A 19259-nucleotide genomic window follows, 5' to 3' on the forward strand; every position below is an offset into this window, starting at 1 on the left:
TGTGACCATTTGGGTGACCGTCTGCACACAGAGACGAGCTGAGCGTCTCCAGTCTTCACACCTGGAAGAGTCTCCCCTGGGGGTCTGTGCACCTTCCCGGATGCTGCTCAGTGTTCCCCGGCGTGGTGGTCCCCCTGCCCGCTCCGAGTTCTGCCGAGTTCCCGGTGTAGACTCCCTTTTCCTGGGTGGGTCTGGCTGCCTTTGTTTTGGGAAGTGGGGCCCTGAGGGCAGCGTTGTGGGCAGACCCTCGTGTCTTCAGAGCCACTGCAAGCCTTCCGGCCCAGTGGAGACCTGACCTGCTCTTCCCCAGTATTTGCCGAGTCTCTCAGAGGTACCTCCTGTAAGAGGGGGTGCCAGCTGCGGGTGCAGTGCCTCTGGCTGTGGGGCCGGGTGGCCTGACTTCAGGACTGGCTGCCCCAGCGATGGGCCGTGTAACGGGGGGAGACTGCCATATCCCTCGCTGGGCCTCACTGTCCCCCTCTGAGACGTGAGGGCTTGAATCAGTGACTTGTACATATAGGCTCTTGGCTCTGTCCGTGTTGCTCACCCCACTTTGGATTTTGTGACTTGCAGAGGGGTCCCCAGTGTCGTGGGCACAGCGGAGGGCCTGAGCCGCAGCAACTGGCAGGTCAGGGTGGAGGCTGGGGGCCGCCTTGCAGGCGGCAGAGGCCCGGCCCTCACCAGTACCTGGCTGTGCCCTCCACAGAACGTTCTATGCGCTCATACAGCTTGGGGGAAGGGCCTCAAATTCCAGGGCTTAGGGCCAGAGCAGGTGAGCGCTGACGGAGGGGGAGCCAAGGGGCGCTGCTGGCCCTGGGGGCCTCACTCCAGAGGCAGAGGCTCTGCTTTCTTTCTAAGGCGGTGTGAGCCCAGGTGAGCTTGCTACCGTGTGAAATCCCCACGGAGCCAGTATTTACTGCGCGCCTGGGAGAGTCCGCTCTGTCCCAGGACACTGCTACACACGGGCGTGGCCGTGAAGACAGGCAGAGTCAGAGCCCTGCCCTTGTGGAGCAGACCTTCTGGGAGGAAGAGGAGTGAATAAGCCAGTGATACTTGTCTGCTTTGCTGCCTGGGACACCGGGAAGTAGGGGCTCGAAACGGGGTGGGGTTCGTTTTGTCTCTTGGTTTTCCTTGAGAAGCAGATGAGTACATTGTACCGCCTCCTCGGAGGTGAGTTGGGTTTAGCAGGATGAGGGAGCTGCGAGGCTGTTGCGGTCTTTAAGTGGGAAGCAGGGGCTCTGTCACTGAGAAGGTGGCACTGGGCCAGAGACCTGGAGGGCTGAGGGAGCTGGGAGAGCGTCTGGGTGCTGGTGGTTTGAGGAGCAGCAGAGAGGGGCCGTGGGCTGCAGTGAAGTCGCTGGTGTGGGGGGACGTGGCAGGAACGGGGCAGGTCTCTCGGGAGGAGGGTAGGTCCAGGCCCGGGAGAGCTCTGGCTTTGTCGGAGTGATGGGAGGGGCCGCCTCTGGGTTTTGAGCAGAGAAGGGTCACTCTGGCTGCTGTGTGGACAGCGTGAAGAGGATACCCGTCAGCAGGAGGCCAGAGAGAGGATGCTGACCTGAGTAGGTGGAAGCTGGCGGGCTGGCGGGTGCAGGGGAGGGATGCTGGGCCCATCCAGGAGAAGGGTTCTCTACACTAGAGTTAATTCAGACGTGGGCCTGTGGCCTCGAGAGGGCTGTCAATAACATGTGCCTCTCTGACAGAGCTGGAGTTGTGGTGTTTTCATTTAACACTGAATTTTCCTAACAGTAGGAACCAGTTTTCCACAAAATAAGCGAAAGAGAAAGCATGAGAGAGAGAGAAGGGACAGAAGGAGAAATGGAAAGAGAGCAGTGACCCTGCAGTGCGTGTGTGCTCAGTCGCTCCTGGTGTCCGACTCCTGGCCTCCCCGTGGAGTGTAACTTGCCAGACACCTCTTTCTCACCCCGTGGGGCTCTGCCCTTGACGAGGGGACAAAACAAGAAAAGTGGAACGAGGGCAAGCCACGGGGGTGGTTCCCATTCTGGAATCAGATTGAGCCTGGGCTCACATCTGGGCCTTGGCCACCGTCCACCACGTCCCCTGGGACGGGTGACTTCAGCCCTCCGAGCAGCCACGGCCGCCTCCTTCATAAAGGGCGTGGTGTTGACGACGGTCGGCTGACGGCGCGTGGTTGTGCACGTTGCTCCCTGCCCCTTGTTTGGTTTTGTCCCTTCCTGGTCCTGTGGTGAGCAGGTGCCGGTTCCTCGCGTGCAGGGCTCGGTTCCTCGCGTGCAGGGCTCGGTTCCTCGCGTGCAGGGCTCGGAGCAGTGCTGGGAATGGGGTGTGGCGGGGTGACTGTCCTAGCTTGAGGTTAAGGCCGGGACTCAGTGGACAGGCTGCCGGTGGGGAGTCAGGAGACCCAGTCCTGACGTCAGCGTGTGTGACCGTGGGGAGGCAGGGACTCAGCCCGTGGATGCCTCCTGGCCGCCAGGACTGCACTCGGCATTTTAGACACATCACCTCACCCTCAGATGGAGGCAGTGGACGCGAGCAGAGTCCCCAGAGTCAGGCGATTGACTGTTTCCTTCATGGTTTTTGCCAATATTCTAGAACTGCCTGCAGCATTAGCTGCTTAATGTGTATTTTAAATCGACTCACTTTTTTTCCTCTTAGCCTCTCCTGAGGTGATATCTGTGAAATCATAGTTCTAAAGTGTTTTAATTTTTGCAGTGTTTTACATATCAAAGTAAGTCTGTGAGTATTAAAGTGGTTGGTCTCTGTGCTTCTTTAGAAATCCTGTTTGTCCCCTCCAGAACCGGGTACCATACCTCGGGGAGCACTGCACCAGGGGGTTTCAGGAAACTTAGGAGAGTGGCAGCACCAGAAGGTGACGGACACTGTCCTGGCTGCACTGATCTCAGCTGCGTGCTCCGGGGGCCACGGTGCTCTTGGGCGCCCACTGTGTCCCCACCCCAGAGAGCCATGTGGTCTGAGGTGGGTGTGGGAGGCCTGGCTGAGGCCACCTTCCTGCCTGCTCAGTGGAGACAGGAAGCTGGCTCAGTGGGTCCCTTGGGTGTCACTCACGTAAAATAGCCGTGTTCTTTGGGAGGTCGTAGGTCATGGGAGACGGCCACACGAAAAAGAAGAAGTCAGGGGATCTGGTGAAGAAGGCCTGACAGCCCTACAGCCTGCCGACTCCTTGGTGGGTGGGCGAGCTGCGACACTTACCCTAAGATTTCACAAAGCAGATTTTGCTAGTGCAGGGTCGCTGGGGCTTCCGAGGGGGCTCTGTGGTAAAGAATGTGCCTGGCAATGCAAGGAGACGTAAGAGACATGGGTTCAATCCCTGGGTCGGGAAGATCCCCTGGAGAAGGAAATGGCAACCCACTCCAGTGTTCTTGCCTGCAAAGAGGTGTCTGGCAAGTTACACTCCATGGGGTCACAAGGAGTCAGATACGGCTGAGCAACTGAGCGCACACACACGCACTGCAGGGTCACTGCTTTCCTTCCATCTCTTCTTCTGTCCCTTCTTTCTCTCTCATGCTTTTTCTTTTGCTTATTTTGTAGAAAACTGGATCCTACTGTTAGGAAAATTCAGTGTTAAACAAAAACAACCCAAACCTCATAATTTATAAAAGAAGTGAATTAAGGAATGGTTATACCCACTGTGTATAGATTGTTTGAGCTCACTAAACAAATTCTTTAGTAAATGCTGGAAAAGATAGGGAGTGACCAGCTGCCTGCGAGAGTGACCGCTCAGGGCTGAGAGATGGGCCCTGGGAGCGGGAGGCAGGGCGGCAGGTGGTGGGGCTGGCCGTGGCGCTGTGGGCATGGGATGGACTGTACTATGGAAATCACAGGTTTGTGCCCAGAGACCCTGCAGCTGTGTCACAGGTTTCTGCATAGGCTTGTGGCCTGTGTGGTGGCTCTGACAGCTGGTCACGGATGCGTGCAGACCCCAGAAGACAGCTCAGTTTTTCCCCCGACCCCTTTTTCCTTCGGAGTCGCCCTGGAGGGACGTCTGGGCCCACTCCTCTGTCTCTCCCCTCCTCTCAGTGTGTTATCTCTTCTTGGGTCCTTCCTCACCCTCTGTCCCTGTGACTTGCCATGAACCCTGGTAGGCATCCTGGAAATCCACTTGGAAGGCCCAGGTGTTTGAAGCTCTGAGAGCAGAGCACCTACAAGACAGACCAAGCTTTTTCTTGCTTATGCTCCCATGTGTGACCTCTATACCTTGCTCTGCTAACAAGGTCTTCATCTCATTATCTCCTTGCCCAGGACCCTCCCACCACTGGGGGTGAGGAGGTGAGGACGGGCAAAGGGGAATCCAAGTTGGTGCCATCAGCTGGGCACCCAGAGGGGCTGGCTCCAGTTCCTGAGCCTAGGGGCCATTCTCCTCCAGACACGACAGGCTGCTCTTCCTTGATTTTTTGTTGGGCTCCTGAAAAGTGTTAGTGGCTCAGTCATGTCCTTCTCTTTGTGACCCCATGGACTGTAACCTGCCAGGCACCTCTGTCCATGGAATTCTCCAGGCAAAATTACTGAAGTGGGTAGCCATTTCCCTCCTCCAGGGGATCTTCCCAAACCAGGGATCGAACTTTGGTCTCCTGCATTGTAGGTAGATTCTATACCATCCGAGCCACCAAGGAAACCCTCCTGAGTTAACAGACAATTGATGTCTCAAAGAAGGAGGAGGTTTATTGTAACCATTTATCCTTGCGCCATTACAGGCAAGAAAATGGAACAAAGTGGGAACCTGAGTGGGGTAGAGGGTGGGACTCGGGAGAATGACCAGCATGTGTGGAAGGTGGTATGAATTCCCCACACCCTCACCCCTGAGCGGAAGCCCACGGATCCTTCAGCTCCTCCCCACCGTTTGCCACCTTGTCCCTCTTACATTCTGTTTTCTCCTTATTCTGTCCTGCTCTGACTGACTGAGGTTTTGGAGAACTGGAATGTAGCCCATCTCTGCTGAGGTGGTGATCTGTGTTCTGGAGAAAATAAATCTGGTAATTGAATAGCCAGGAGTGCAGTGGGGTGGAGCGAGGGGAGCAGCTTCCGTTTTGGTTGGGAAACGCTCAGGAGGTGACATACGAACCGGCACCAGAAGAGCTGGAAGGACGTAGCTGTGTGGATTCTAGGGGAGAGCATTGTGAGCAGAGGGAACCACTGGTGTGAAGGCCCTGAAGTATAAACGTGCTGGCATGTTTGTGGGATTGAAATGCTGCCAGTCTGTTAGCAGATTTTTCTTTCCATCCTAAAAATATTCATCATGTTTCACATTCATCATTGACATCCATGAGAAAACAGAATCCGCCCCCCCCCTCGCCCCCCCCCCCCCCCCCCCCCCGGGAATCATTTTCCTCCAGCTCTTGTTGGAATTGATTACTAAGATCACCTAAACTAGGATCACATTGGTGGGACCTGACCAGTCTTTGGGGGGACCCCATCGACCCTCATGCCGTTGGAGTGCTGCAGAGCCAGGCAGCTCCGATTATTGCTGTATTATGACTTGGGCTGTTTATTACAGAAGGTATTTTTTTGTATCAAATCAAGGTATTCTTGCCTGGGAAAGGCATTTGAGCAGTCGTGGAACAGGGTGATAAGATCAGCTGTCCTTTACTGAGTTCCTGTTGCATTCCTCACAAAAGCCTGGAGGCCGGCAGCATGATTCTTTCCCATTTTCAGACAAGGTAGTTTTGGGATTTTGACTGGGATTGCCAGGTGGTGAAGTGTGGACTTAGCATCTGATCCCAGAACTGCCCGCAGACCCGGCTGGGCACTCCAGCACACGTGAGATTCCATGCCAGGCTGCCCACGGAGCAGGGCGATCGCTGTCGTGGGCTCTCTCCTGTCAAGTCCAGAAGCTGGCCCTGCAGCTCTCCCGCCCAGTGCTCTGGGAGGCCCCGGGAGAACTGGGCGTCTGTCGGCTGTTCCTGCAGTGCCTGGATCCCGCAATGAGAGCAGGCTTCCCGGAGTGCTGTGCTGTCCCTCTGCCCTCCGGCAGCTCCTCCAGGGAAACTGGGCCCAGGGAGGTGACATGGCCATCCTGGTGGCCCTGTGCCTGCTGCCCTTCAGACAGGCCTTGGCGTTTCCTGGAAGCCTGGCGTCTCCCTGGGCACAGGGCCCGCCCCACCACCTCCCTTCTTGGCTCCAAGAGCTCTGTGTGACTTGATTCCTAGCGTGTGTGCCAAGTGATACATGAGTTTTCTCTTCCAGGCTGAGCTATGGCTCGGCATGGCTCTGTCCCCAGTGGACATTAGTGGAGCAGTGGTCTGGCTCTTCTGGCCTGTCTGTGCCAAAGAGCCCGGGGCCAGACGTCTGCCCCTGCCTGTCACCGGGCTGTGCTGTTCTGGGTGCTTTGGCCTCCTCATGTTGGAGAAGGTGTCGAGAAGGTGTTGTGTGTAATGGATGTGAGGCAAACGTCCCCTCTCCCCCATCCCCAGGCTGTCCTTTGCAAGAGAGATATCTTTCCAGTCTCTTATTTTACATGGCACTCTCTTGGTTACATGCTTTATTTTGCACAACAAAGTACCACTTGAGACCACCTTAGCCTGAAGCATTAATTACTGAATGTGGGTGCTCCTAGAATTCTCTTGACAGACTTCATTAAAGGTAAAAGGAAGCCAAGAAATTGAACATAGATTTAGCCATTGTTTCTGGGATTTTGATCTCATAATTATAAATGTGGAATATTGATATAAGGGATCCTTTTAAAGTGACTACAAATATCTGGTTATAGGTTGGTGAAAAAACCAACTGCCTTAATGGTATGGGCATGGGTTCTCTGGGGTTGGAATAGATGCCATTTCTGGTGACAACATCCCACACAGATTTATAAGGGGCTTTTATCTGAAACATCTTGAATGGATGATTGGATGATGTGTTCTGGAAAACTGCTCTGAATGACTCAACTTGACTCTGGGGTTGGTAAAGACATTCGTGTTGAGGAGCACATGAAGGGTTTGAAAATAATTCAGTTTGTAAGGTGTGTAGTAGATGGAAATAATCATGAATAAGATTTTTATAATTTAAAATAGGTATACATAAATTGGGCTTCGCTGGTAGCTCAGACAGTAAAGCCTCTACCTACAATGCGGGAGACCCGTGTTTGATCCCTGGGTCGGGAAGATCTCCTGGAGAAGGAAATGGCAACCCACTCCAGTGTTCATGCCTGGAAAATCCCATGGACTGAGGAACCTAGTGGGCTACAGTTCATGGGGTTGTAAAGAATCGGACACGACTGAGCGACTTCACTTTCACATACATAAATTAATAAAAGTTGCACATAAGATTTGGCTTTTTAATCTACATCCCTAAAAAAATTATAGTTGCTGTAAACCGTCATCTTGGATCTTCTCATGGGTCAGCTGCCTTCAGTATAGGAGTCACCTTGTGGCCCTGGGTTTTTGGGTTATGTGATATTTCTTCCTGCGGCCCCTGAAGTGGGGGATCTGAAAAGGAGGGACAGAGAGAGGGGTGGCATGTTCTCTGCCCCCTCCCTCTTTTTTTCTCTCTTCCATCACTCTTGCTTTGATCACTGCTGCGAGGCACTAGCCCCTGGCTGGGCTGGGGGCTTCAGAGAGTGCCAGACTCTAAGCCTGCCCTCAGGAGATCACAGTTTCCAAACCTGTTTGAGATACCGGCAGGCCTGGTGCTTTGATTCACGCTTGCAGTGTCTGTGCTTTGCTTCTTGCTGCAGAAAGTGTACCGTGGAACATATTAATTTATCTTTAAGTAGATTTATTATATGAAATATTCATTGGAGCAGGCTCCTCTGTACAGCGTTTGGAGCAATGTACCCAGTACAGTTTGTCCTCATAAATCTATTAATGCTGATGGGATGTAATTGTCTCCTGTGAAGCTTTGGGGTGAGATGGGGTCCTGGGGAGGGGAGGGAGCTGGCTGCCGCTCGCTGTCTCTCTCCCATGCTTTGGCCGTGGTGGACCCTGTTCTGAGTGTGTGTGGGTACACATCCATTTTTTTCTCTTCCTTTTTAATGAATGCAGAGGCTTCCATTTCTGAGGGTCCTCTTGTCAGCTTCCAGCTTCTTGTCAAATTCCAGTTTCTAGCAGTTGTTAGAGGTGTAATGAGGCTCAGAGGGAAAAGCCGGCTCATGAGTGAAGGCTGATCTGTGAGCAGAGGGAGTTCAGGGGACCAAGGAGGGGCCGGGTATGTACATGCATCTGCATGTGTGTGTGCGTGTGTGCGCGCGCACATGTGTGTAGCATGCTGTCACAGAGGAAGCTCAGGGGACCAAGGAAGGGCTGGGTATGTGTGTGCATGTGTGTGTGTGTGCGTGCATGTGTGCGCGCGTGTGTGTGCATGTGTGTGTGTGTGTGTGTGTGTGTGTGTGTGTGTGTGTGTGTGTGTGTGTAGTATGCTATCACAGAGGGAGTTCAGGGGACCAAGGAGGGGCCGGGTATGTGCGTGCGTGTGTGTGTATGTGTGTGCATGCATGTGCGCATGTGTGTGCGCGTGCGTGCACATGTATGTGTGTGTGCATGCATGTGCACGCACGTATGTGTGTGTGTGTGTAGTATGCTATCACAGAGGAGGCTCAGGGGACCAAGGAGGGGCCGTGTCTGTGTGTGTGCACATGTGCAGAATGCTAACACTTCGGATGAAGTGCAGCGTGGCAATCTCTGAGCTAGGTGTTTTATCTACTCGTCCCAGGTAATCCTTACAGGAGGGGAGGTGTCCGTCATTCCTGTGTTATCCATGAAGAAACTAAGGCCCACTTGAGCTCCGAGAGGTCTAGTAGCTTGTGTAGAATACAGCTCATTGAGTTCAGCAAGCCTGTCCTGATAGCCTGGGGCTTTCCCAGGGCCCTGAGCAGTCCCAGCTCCTGGCCTCCAGGAGTGCCCCATCCAGCCAGTGCAGAAGTAGGACCTGCAGAGGAGACAGACGGGGAAGTGGAGCCTCCCTCCTTGTGACACAGGGTGCTCAGGACAGCCTGACGCATCGTGGGAAGCCGTGGGGAGGCCAGAAGTGCATGTCTGAGCAAGAGTGGAAGACACACAGGACACCAAGCTGTGGCGGGCAGGGTGGAGACTGCCTGGTTCAATTCCCCTCAGTGCTCAGGGAGGGGAGGGCTGAGGGGCGGCTGGAGCCACTAGTGTGGGGCCTTGCTGGGGCGTTTGGACTGTGACCCAAGGCTCTGAGGAGCCAGTGGAAGTTTTGAAGCCAAAGAGGAAGAAAAATGAATTTGCAAATTTGGAAAATTCATCTTGCGTTACAACAGAGGCTGGTCTGGAGGGCGCAAGACAGGAGGTGGGGAAGCCTGTGGGGTCTGTGGTCCCTCTGCAGCCAGGATGTCAGGGAGCAACGTGTGTGGGGTTGCCAAAGCCAAAACCATAGTTTGGCATCTGTATTGAGAAACAGCAGAACTGGTCTGGATTCCACATCCCAGGTTGGAAACGAAAGTGAAAGTGAAAGTAGGTCAGTCATGTCCGACTCTTTGTGACCCCATGGACTATACAGTCCGTGGAATTCTCCAGGCCAGAATACAGGAGTGGGTAGCCGTTTCCTTCTCCAGGGGACCTTCCCAACCCAGGGCTGGAACCCAGGTCTCCTGCATTGCAGGTGGATTCTTTACTAGCTGAGCTACCAGGGAAGCCCAGGTTGAGAGGTCACAGAAGGGGAAAAAGTCAAAGAAAAAAAAAGTCAGAAAAAGTGTGTTAGGAGACAAATGACAAGAAGTTGTAAAAAGACTTTTATGAAGAGATAAAAAATTTAAAGGCTTACAGATAGGGAATCATGAGAGCTAACACAGTATAAGAGATTTTTTTGTTTAATAGTGTTTTAGAAATTTAAGTGGATCTGAGAATAAAAAGGAAACACTTAAAGTGAGTTAAGACAAAAACAGATTTCTGGCCAAAAGCAGAACCTAAAGTAGGGGGAAGCAGATGGGACAGCTGGCCGCTGTGGGCCGTGAGGTACTTGTTCTAGCCGTCCGAACACTGACAGCTCTGGGGCTGCAGGCTTGGGCGGGTGGCACCTAGGGCTGGCCCGGGAAGAACCTGGGCAGCTGGAGGGCAAGGGCAGAGGTAAGTCACAAAATGGGGCCTACCTGCTTGGGGACTTCTTGGGCACTGCCCACATCTGTCATTTTTCCTGCAGCAGGGCTGCTGACAGTGTCAGGAAGCCAGACAGGGGCCTCGTGTGGCTCCTCCTTTCACGGTTGGCACCCTGTTCGGGCAGGTCCTTGACCCTGGAATCGAGGTGGTGGCTACCTCGCAGGCTCGTCTTGCCCTCTTAGCTGCCAGGGAAGAAGGAGTTGGAAGGTCATCAGCAGATCTTATGGGAGGGCTGAAGGAGGAGGAGGAGGGACATCTGGGCTCCGGCCTGGGTGCATTTATTGGGCTCCTCTTGTGTGCAGTGGAATGTGCTGGGTGTTGTGGGGCACACACAGCAACAGGGAAGACTTGCAAGATGTATGTGAGCTGAGTGCATGGTAATCTGGTATCTCATGTGAGGCTGGGGCTCTCTGTGGGATGGTCTGATCATCTGGAATAATGTCAAACAAGGGAAACCGACTCAGGAGGCTCTTATGTCTCCTTTAATTGCTGATCTTGCAGATGTTTTCCTCTATTGGTCACTGTTAAGGAAAAGAGGAGGTGTGTGGAGTAGAAAGAGCATGAGACTTGGAGTCTGGAGGCCAGGGTTCAGTTCTGGCTCTGCCAGTTATTAGCTCTGTGGTCTTGGACGAGTGTAACCTCTCTGAGTACCTACTTTCTCAGTTGTAGCTTGGATGTCTGCCTGCTGAATGCCAGGTTGTTGTGGGGATCTTTGTGTGTATGAGAGTTTCATAAACTGCAGAGCTCTGTGACAGAGCCGCTGGTGACATCTCTAGATTCTACTTGTTTTGAGAAAGTCGTGCCTGGTTTCTCCTGTTACCTCTCTCAGCACCTCCAGTGTCTGGGACACTCAAGAAATGGTGGTTGAGTCAATGGATGAGTTGGCTGCATCTCCAGGCATTTTTCAGATTTCATTTTCTAGTGGCCAGACCCTCATCCTGTCACACTGCTGGGCAGGGAGGTGGTATGTCTGACTGCAATGCAGAACATATGTAATGGCCTCCAGGTGATGCTGGAGCCAGTGCCAGGCCCCCAGACTTGCTGAGGGTCCTCACTTCATGACCAGATCCATTAACTTGGTTTCCAGTCTCTGGGCACAGAGCTTCCTCCACTGTGGCCCAGTTTGAAGTTCAGAAGCAGAAGCAGACTGGGGGCAGCTCCCATTTCCTGGCTCCCACTCCTCTTCCACTGTGCCCCACGTGTCTGCCTACACACCCTCACACTTGGTGTTCCCATCCCCACTGCCGCACTCTGCTGACTCCCCACTGCTCCCCGTTTCCTTAGGTCTTAGGGGTGCCATGTCCCTCTCTCGTGGGCCCTGGAGAGGCCATATCTGTCCTGTCCGCGGCCCGTGTGCGTGCTGGGTCCGTGCCTGGGCCGCTCACTCTCGCCGTTGCCCGTGCCCTCCTGCAGGTCGTCTTCCACGATGTTGGCGTGCTGACGGACAAGCTCTTCCCCGTCGTGGAGGCGATGCAGAAACACTTCAGTGCCGGCTCTGGGACCTACTACAGCGACTCCATCTTCTTCCTCTCAGTGGCCATGCATCAGATCATGCCCAAAGGTAACCTGAACTTCGGGGCTGCGGGGCAGCGGGCCCTGGGGTGTGACTTTGCATCTCTTGTCCTGGCTCCAGGATCCTGTATCAGAGAGCAGATGGAGCTCCACTGCAGCCAGTGGAGAGGGCAGGGGTCAGCCACGCTCTCTGTGTACAGTACTCCCTGCAGAGACTCCAGGGCAGGGCCCAGGCCGCACAGCCCCCGGGGCCCACTCACGAGTCCCCAGTGTGAGCTGTGCAGTGCGGACTCCCTGGGTTGGGGCACCTGGGCTTCAGCCCTGACTCTGCACACACACCTCTCTGAGACTCAGTTTGCTTGTCTGTAAAATGGCAGGTTGGACTAAATGACTCTGTATCTCAGTCTGTGATCCTGATCTTTCTGGTTTGAACCTGTACTTATCTGACTTTAACTTATCAAACCTAGATGTTAGAAGTACACATTATGACTTAAGAGGACTTTTTCTGAAGCTCTGATGCACAATTAAAGTATTTTCTGGGCTTTGGTCCCTGTGGGGCAGAAGAGATGGATTGTCTGATCTGTGATAGGTTGGCCGTGTATGGAAGCGCTGGCAGGTTATCCTTGGACTAGAAGCTTTGAAGGGGTTTGGGGGTCTCATTCATGGGATATACCAGACTTCTGGGTTCTTCTCCAAATAGTCTATGATTGATTCTGGATATTGCCCCTGGGTATTGCCCCCCGCCCACCCCTATTTCTAGCCACAGTGAGCCATGAGCTGAGCTTTGTAGGGGTGAGGAGGGGAGTTCTGGGATCTTGGGGTAGCAGCTCTCCAAACTGTGACCAGACCAGGTGGGAGCCAACAGCCCGGGGACAGCCCGGCCACTTGGGAGGTCGTTGCTCCCACCCAGCAGCCCCCAGTGGGAGAGGAGCTGAGCACCACTGCCTGAATTCCTGGTGAAACAGGAACTCAGGAGACAGAGGCTGAGGCCGGGTTCCCATTGGCAGGTGGTCCTAGTATAGGAAAATCTAGCCCATCCATCTTGGCTGAGACTTTGTCTCCCTGCGGCACGTTCCTGCACCTGCCTGTTCTCTTAGCTGTCAGGTGAGGGTTCAGGGAGCTTCATGAGTGTAGGTCCAAAGAGAGAGGGGACTCACTCACCTGAAGGGTGCGGGAGGAGAGCTGACATTTGTGATGCCGTGGGGAGACCAGGTGCAGCTCGGGCAGCGCCCCGAGTCCCCCACAGCCCTGGAGGCCACACACGTGTGAGCTGACCGAGGAGTTGAGTGACTGGCAGTCACTCCTCTCCCCTCGGGTGGGCAGGTGTGATCTCTCTGGGCAGACCCTGTGCAGGTGCTGTGGGCATCTCAGCCTGCAGGAAGCTGTGGCCCTGCCCTCCTGGATTCTAGGGAGCAGACAGATATAGGTGCTGGTCCCAGCTGTGCTGCTGACCCCATGTGCCTTTGCTGGGACCTCAGTGTCCCCACCTAGAATTGCAGGAGCTGACCTAGTGAAGAGTTCAGGCTTCCAGGAATCACCCTAGGAGATTTTGTAGCTCTGGGGAGCAGAGAGAAGAGGGGCTTTACCCTTATCCTCTCTCCTCCGCCTGTACCTCACTCCTTGCAGTCCATTTTGATTGCTGTGTAGAGCAGGCTTGGGAGCAGGATTCTATCTGGTCAAAGGGTTTTGTGGTTAAACTAGCAATTTGAGATTCTCGACCAGATGGGCCTCAAGGGCCTGCCCAGTCCCGTTGTCCAGGATGCACAATCGGTCTTGAATGGAACTCCGTGACAGAAGATGTGATGAAGAGCAGCAGGAGATCTGGGAGGAGGCATGCCTGACCTTCCTGTCCCTCCTCCTCCCTCCCTTCCTCCCTCATCAGCTGGTAGGTCTCTGCCCATCATGTGCTACACTCTAGAAGCATAACTCCAGGTTATGCTTTGGGGTACTCAGACGGAGGGGCCGGTCAGGACAGGGCAGGTACTTGTAGCTGGCGAGGACCAGGCTGTGAACTCGTAAGTGCAGATGACAAGAATTAGGGACCCAGGCTCCACTCCCTGCCTCGCTGACTGCCCTGCCCAGTAGCTTGGCCCTGTCCCTGGGCCCACATCGGCAGAGAAGAGACTTTGGCCTGGACTTTTCTGTCCATTCAGTAGGTCTGATTGTAGGTGTCCCTCCACGTGCTCCATGGGCCCTTGGGGGGGGGGGGGGAGCGGTGCCAGGAGGTGGGGATGGTGCTGTGTGAGATGTGCCGACCCAAACACAGCCTCCTTTCTTGGGTTTTTAGGTGAATGATGCCAGAGGTTCATTTATGCATACGCCTAAAGTCTGCTTCCTAAGAAGCACATTATTAGGAGTTACTAAAGTTTGATAATCATAAAATAAAGCAAGCGGTCCTGGCGTTCCCCACAGAGCTTGGGTGTTTCTGCCCAGCAGTCTGGCTGCTGCCCAGCACTTGGCAATGTTGCAGAACTCCTACTGGGCAGAGGCTTTGGAATTCCTGTGATTTTCGGAAGGAGCTTTGTTTCCAAAGCACCATTAGTGCAGTCTTGAGTTTGTCATGTCTCTCTATTGCTGCCTTTTGTTTTCATTGTTTTCAATCATAGAAATTGCTGTTGTCTTGTACTTTGTTGATGGTTTTGTTCTTGTGTAATTGCCACATTCTTGCTATTTTGGTTTATTTTGTTTCTTTCTCAGTGTTCTTTTTTCTCTGGGAAAGTGAGAATGGGTTGTGGGTGGATCATAAACCTTTGGTCTCACTCAGGAGGGCTGGTTCAGAAAAGCTTGTGTTCCCCTGAGTTACAGCTCAGGAAGTCCTGTCTGGTGTTTGTCCCCAAATCCAGGTTATTTCTGTGTATTGAAATAACGCCTCTCTTTCCCTCCCCCTTATAAAACAGTTAGTTAGCATTAGTCATTCAGTCGTGTCAAACTCTTCGAAACCCAGCGGACTGTAGCCCGCCAGACTTCTCTGTCCATGGGATTTCCCAGGCAAGAATACTGGAGTGGGTTGCCATTTCCTCTTCCAGAGTTTTCTTTCCCATCCAGAGATCAAACTCTGGTCTCCTGCACTGCAGACAAATTCTTTACCATCTGATACACCAGGGAAGCTTCTACAGTGTGTTATCACATTGTACCCAAACTGTTACAATATGTTTACTTCTTTTTCTGTTTTAAAGTAACATTCATAAAAAAATTTGAAAACTGCATTAAAATGGAAAAAAGTTACCCCTTTACTACTACATAAACATCACCGCTTTGTTAATTCTGAGTATTTTCTAATATCTTCCCAGCACTTAGCTTTTTTAAAATTTAGGCAAAGTAGAAGTTAGACTACATATTTAAAGCATCATGAGTCTTTCTTATATATTAAAGTATGAAATTCAACCTTCATTTAAGCTGAAAATTGAAAGAAATGGTACAAGTAAATCTGTATCATGACTTTTTCAGTTAATGTCACTCATCACCATTTTCTATGTAATCATAGTCTTTGAAAATTTTTTGAATGGCTCCATTGAGTAGCTAAACCTTAGTTCACTTTATCATTTCTGTGTTCTCAGCTACCTAGACGCTTTCTATTTTTTTCCTACGATCATAAATTACACTGTGATGACTGTCCTCATGTATAAGGATTATTTTCTTTAATTAGGATGATTTCCTTAGGCTAGCTCCCTGCAGGTGCAATTCATAGGCCAAAGATTAGCCTTAACAAAGCCTGCCTGTGTTGGCTGCCTCCACCCCAGGGACTCAACGGGCACGGGCAAGGTTCTGTACAGTTTCCCAAGCCCGTTGATGTCTGGCCTCTTGGAAGGACCCAAGGCAGCCATGTATGAACTTCAAGGTGGTTGCTGTCCCCACTTGACAGGAGAGGAAGCGAGGACCTGGGGGCAGGCTCCTTCTCTGAGTTCTGGGATGAGCTGGGCCTCCCCATGGGTTCCTGAGGCCTTGACCCTGGCTCATTCTGATGGCACGACCTACGTTCCAACCTCTGAAACCCGCACAGCCCCCTGAGGCTTCCAGAGCCTGGCCCTTCTCCTCTTCTGGGCCCCTTGCTGCAATCCTGCGGAGGGGTCCTGGCTGGGCTGGGTGGTGATGGCTAGCCCCGTGTGTGTTACTCTGACCATCCACTCCTCTCAGATCACGTCCGCAGAGAGCATGAAGGTGTCTTGCTGGTGGATTCTGCTGGCTCTGATTTTAGTCAGACCTTGTTTCTCCTTCCGTTGCTTGTTGGAGGGACCACGTGTGGCTGGCTGCTCCTGCTCACACTTGCCTACCCATGTGTCCTACACAGACACGCGGCCTCTCTCTGTTCCTTACTCACACCCACAGGGCTTTTATCTCCTGTCAGTAGTTTTGGGCTTGTCACCCTTGGAAGCATCTTATGCAATGGAAAAGAAAATATTTTTTTGCCCAACTGGAGCTGGAGGGCGCAAAGAGCGGCTTCCTTCTGTGTCACATGGCTCCAAGGAGCTCTTGGCTCTGGCTTAGAGACACCAGGCCATAAAAACAGCCCTTACCTAGACTGAGCCACGATGCTTGATCCATGGTGGGGAGGGGAAGGCAGGTGCTCACACGGTCAGCAGTGGGTAAGGCTGGCCACAGACCCCAGGAGACTTTCCTGGAAGGCTCTCCTGTCCTGGGGTCAACACTTTGCCAATAGATGTCCTTTGCCAAGGTCCTGGTGTTTGCATGACCCGGTACTGGGCATTGCGGGTGTCACAGAGATGTGTGCTGGACTCATGATGGTGGTGTGGGCGGCATGGTCCAGTGATGTTGCAGGACATCGTGAAGACCAGAAGGGAGATGCACACAGGGCTGAGCATTCAGAAGACGAAGAGTCACAGGCATTTGCAGGAAGGAGGAGGGTTTCATGGAGGAGGTGGAACTTGAGGTGGGCTTTGAAGAGTGGGTAAAATTTCATTGTGTAGAAATAGGTAGTGAGCAGTTCAGGCAGTTGGGAAGAGTGTGGTGAGTGTTTGGGAGATAGCACACTGCCTCCATTGATGACACATTAGGGCACATGTTGGGAAGCGTGAGAGAGGAGGTGGGTGGGAAGGTTGGAATGTGCCAGGGGCTTGGATGCCAGGCTGGGGGGCTGGCTTCTCACACATGGGGCAGAGCCTCTGTGAGCATCTGGCAAGGAGGTCCTTGACCAGATCCATGCTTTAGGAGGTGTCTGAGGCTGGCAGTGGATTACAGGGGGAGATGTGGGGGCCCAGCACATATCTTTACTGAGTGTCTATTGGCTGGACAGGCTGGGAGGGACCCACAGGTAGACTCCCTGGCTTCATGCGGCAGCTACTCTGGATGTGCATGTGTGTGCACGCGTGTGTGCACACGTGTGTATCACACATGTCACATACACAAGGGGAACTGCAGAGCCAGGTGAGACCTGGTAGGCATCCCAGCTTTTGCATAGCCCCACTCTTTCCATGAGACCCAGGGACTGCAGATGTTGCTACACTGGCTGCTGTGTGAACAGTTTTGAACGCCCTCTAGCTTTTAACAACTCTGTGGGTTAAGAACGGAAGGAAGTAAAGAACTCACGGGAGTAGGCAACGCAGACTGGTTTATGAGCTCGTCACCCTGTGCAACCAGGGCCGGTGTTCCTGCCCTGGGGCCTCTTGCCTGTCATCCTTTGCCCTTTAGTGTGAATTAGCCTCCAGTCCCACTGCTTTCCTCTGAACACTGAACAGAGATAGATAGCCCATGAGAATGAGATGAATATGTGGAATAATGACAAATGAGGTGGAGGGAAAGGTGGAAGGAAGGGGGAAAAGAGGATTTTGGCGCTTGGTGCACTTCTGGGGTCTTTTCGAGATAGGCTCAGGCTTGTCTTGAGAAACCCGAGAGGCCAGGCAGAAGGAGTTCAGGAGGAGGGAGGCCAATGGCCTGATTAGACCTTGGTGAGGCCTCAGTCCTGGAAAGTTCGAGGAGACCTTACTCTTTTCCGCTAGTACTTTCCCTCCTAGACCCTATGAGTCTGGCTCCTTGGGCCCTGGAACCGGGCCTGGGTGATAGAATTAGCATTAGCATGCTATGCATCTGTCTGGCTTCTGAGGGCTGAGCCTGAGCACCTGTTTTTACCATGGTGTCTGTTGCAGCAGGGGTATAGGAAGTTCTGAGTGAGCCTTAGGCAGAACCGGCTCCATAGGAGACAGACCTTGGGCCCCAGTGGAGCCTCCCAGCTGCTTGCTCTGGTCCGTGTGTTATGGGGTCATGTTAGCAGGGGCCTGTGTTCTGTTGGCTTCCCTGCCTGCAGTTGAGGATTAAAGTTGTGCACAGCCTGTGTCTGCACAGGGGCGGGCTGGGCCACCTCTCCTGTCTCAGCCTGCGTTCGAGGCATTGGCACCTCTGGGCTCAGGATTTCTGAGATGCCTCTGCGCTCAGGATTTCTGAGATTGCTGCTCCTGGGCTGTGCCGGCTGCACTGGCTTCTGGCCCACTCTGTGTGCTGGGGGGAACTCAGGTGGGGTCATCCTTGGGGTGTGGGGACTGTCCCTCCCACTGGCTCTGTTTGGGGCACACTGTGGAGGGGGCATTTGAGATGAGGACGTGGGTGTCCTCTGCCTGTCTGGGGATAAAACCTCCTTTAGTCACAACCTTTCATCTTTATGGAGGATGTTTGTGTCTGCCTGTACTGGGGGGAGGTGGTGCAGCAGGCCCTGTGACCCCATTTTTCTGGCAAGGAAATTGAGGCACAGAGTGGGGCAGAGACCCTCCTGGGGTCACAGAGCCTGACTGAGCAAGGACTTGGCTGACTCTCAACTAGTGCTCACCAGGGACAGCCCTCCACTTTCCCGGCTTGGGCGAGAGGCCAGCCCAGCTGTGCTGCTCAAATGTCCAGGCTCACCCTTCAGGCCTGCCCTCGGAGACAGAACAGGGAGGGTTCACATTTGCAGAAGCTTCAGCTTGCTCATGAGTCAATCAACCAAAATTTGAGGGCTGGCTCTGCTCCAACACTGTTCTTGGGGCTTTGAGTAAGGAGAGAAAGTTCAGTGTTGCCTCATTTCCCTTGTCTAGCCTCAGCTTTCCCATCTGTGAAGTGGGGATGCTTTTCCCTTGGTTCCAGGGCTGTTGTGGCGAAAGGCCAGTGTGGGCCAGTACTGCCTGCACAGTGAGTCGCTGCTGATTGTGATTCCTTCGTTTCGGTGTTTCTTTGGATCAGTTGCTCCTAAAGCAGTGGTTCCCAAGTTTTACTATCCAGGGACCCCACAGCTGTCTAGATGACCAATGGCTATCTCTCCCGTTTGTTCCCAGGAGAAAACCAGTGCCCAGATTGGGGGAAAGGACTATACTGGACGGGTGTGCTGGCCAGAGAAGTGGGATCTGGCCAGTTGTCAGCTACAGGCTGGAACAAGGCATTGTGTTGTCCTTAACTGTGACCTTGTAATCCACAGGAGGTTGTGTACATCCCAGAGAGCAGGGGTTGTCGAAGTAGATCTATTATCTAGTTTAAGCCTCCTAACAGTTCTGTGGTGTAAGCAGGAATTGACATCCCAGTTTTATAGATGACTCTATGGTGTCCCAAGAAGTGCAGTGAATTGGTCAAAGTCACCTGGTGACTAAGAGGCAGAACTGGGATGAGGATCTCGGCTGTCCCACTCCAGCTCTCTCCTGGCCTCAGTTTCCTCACTCTTCAGCAAGCATGTTAGGCTCCATCATCTCCTTGGTCCTTACCAGCCAGGCATTCGCTCCCTCAGTATACATACCC

General features: G+C 53.1%; 1 protein-coding gene across 1 annotated transcript in view; it reads left to right on the forward strand.

Moving 5' to 3' along the window:
- XXYLT1 (xyloside xylosyltransferase 1) overlaps positions 1-19259 on the forward strand; it is a 178380-nt gene that overhangs the window by 15376 nt on the left and 143745 nt on the right. Inside the window, exon 2 of the mRNA XM_065943561.1 lies at positions 11451-11598. Within this exon, the coding sequence (XP_065799633.1) occupies positions 11451-11598 (148 nt within the window). The remainder of the gene's footprint in view (positions 1-11450; positions 11599-19259) is intronic.

Source organism: Muntiacus reevesi, chromosome 8, assembly GCF_963930625.1.
Source record: "Muntiacus reevesi chromosome 8, mMunRee1.1, whole genome shotgun sequence".
In the NCBI taxonomy this organism is placed as follows: domain Eukaryota; kingdom Metazoa; phylum Chordata; class Mammalia; order Artiodactyla; family Cervidae; genus Muntiacus; species Muntiacus reevesi.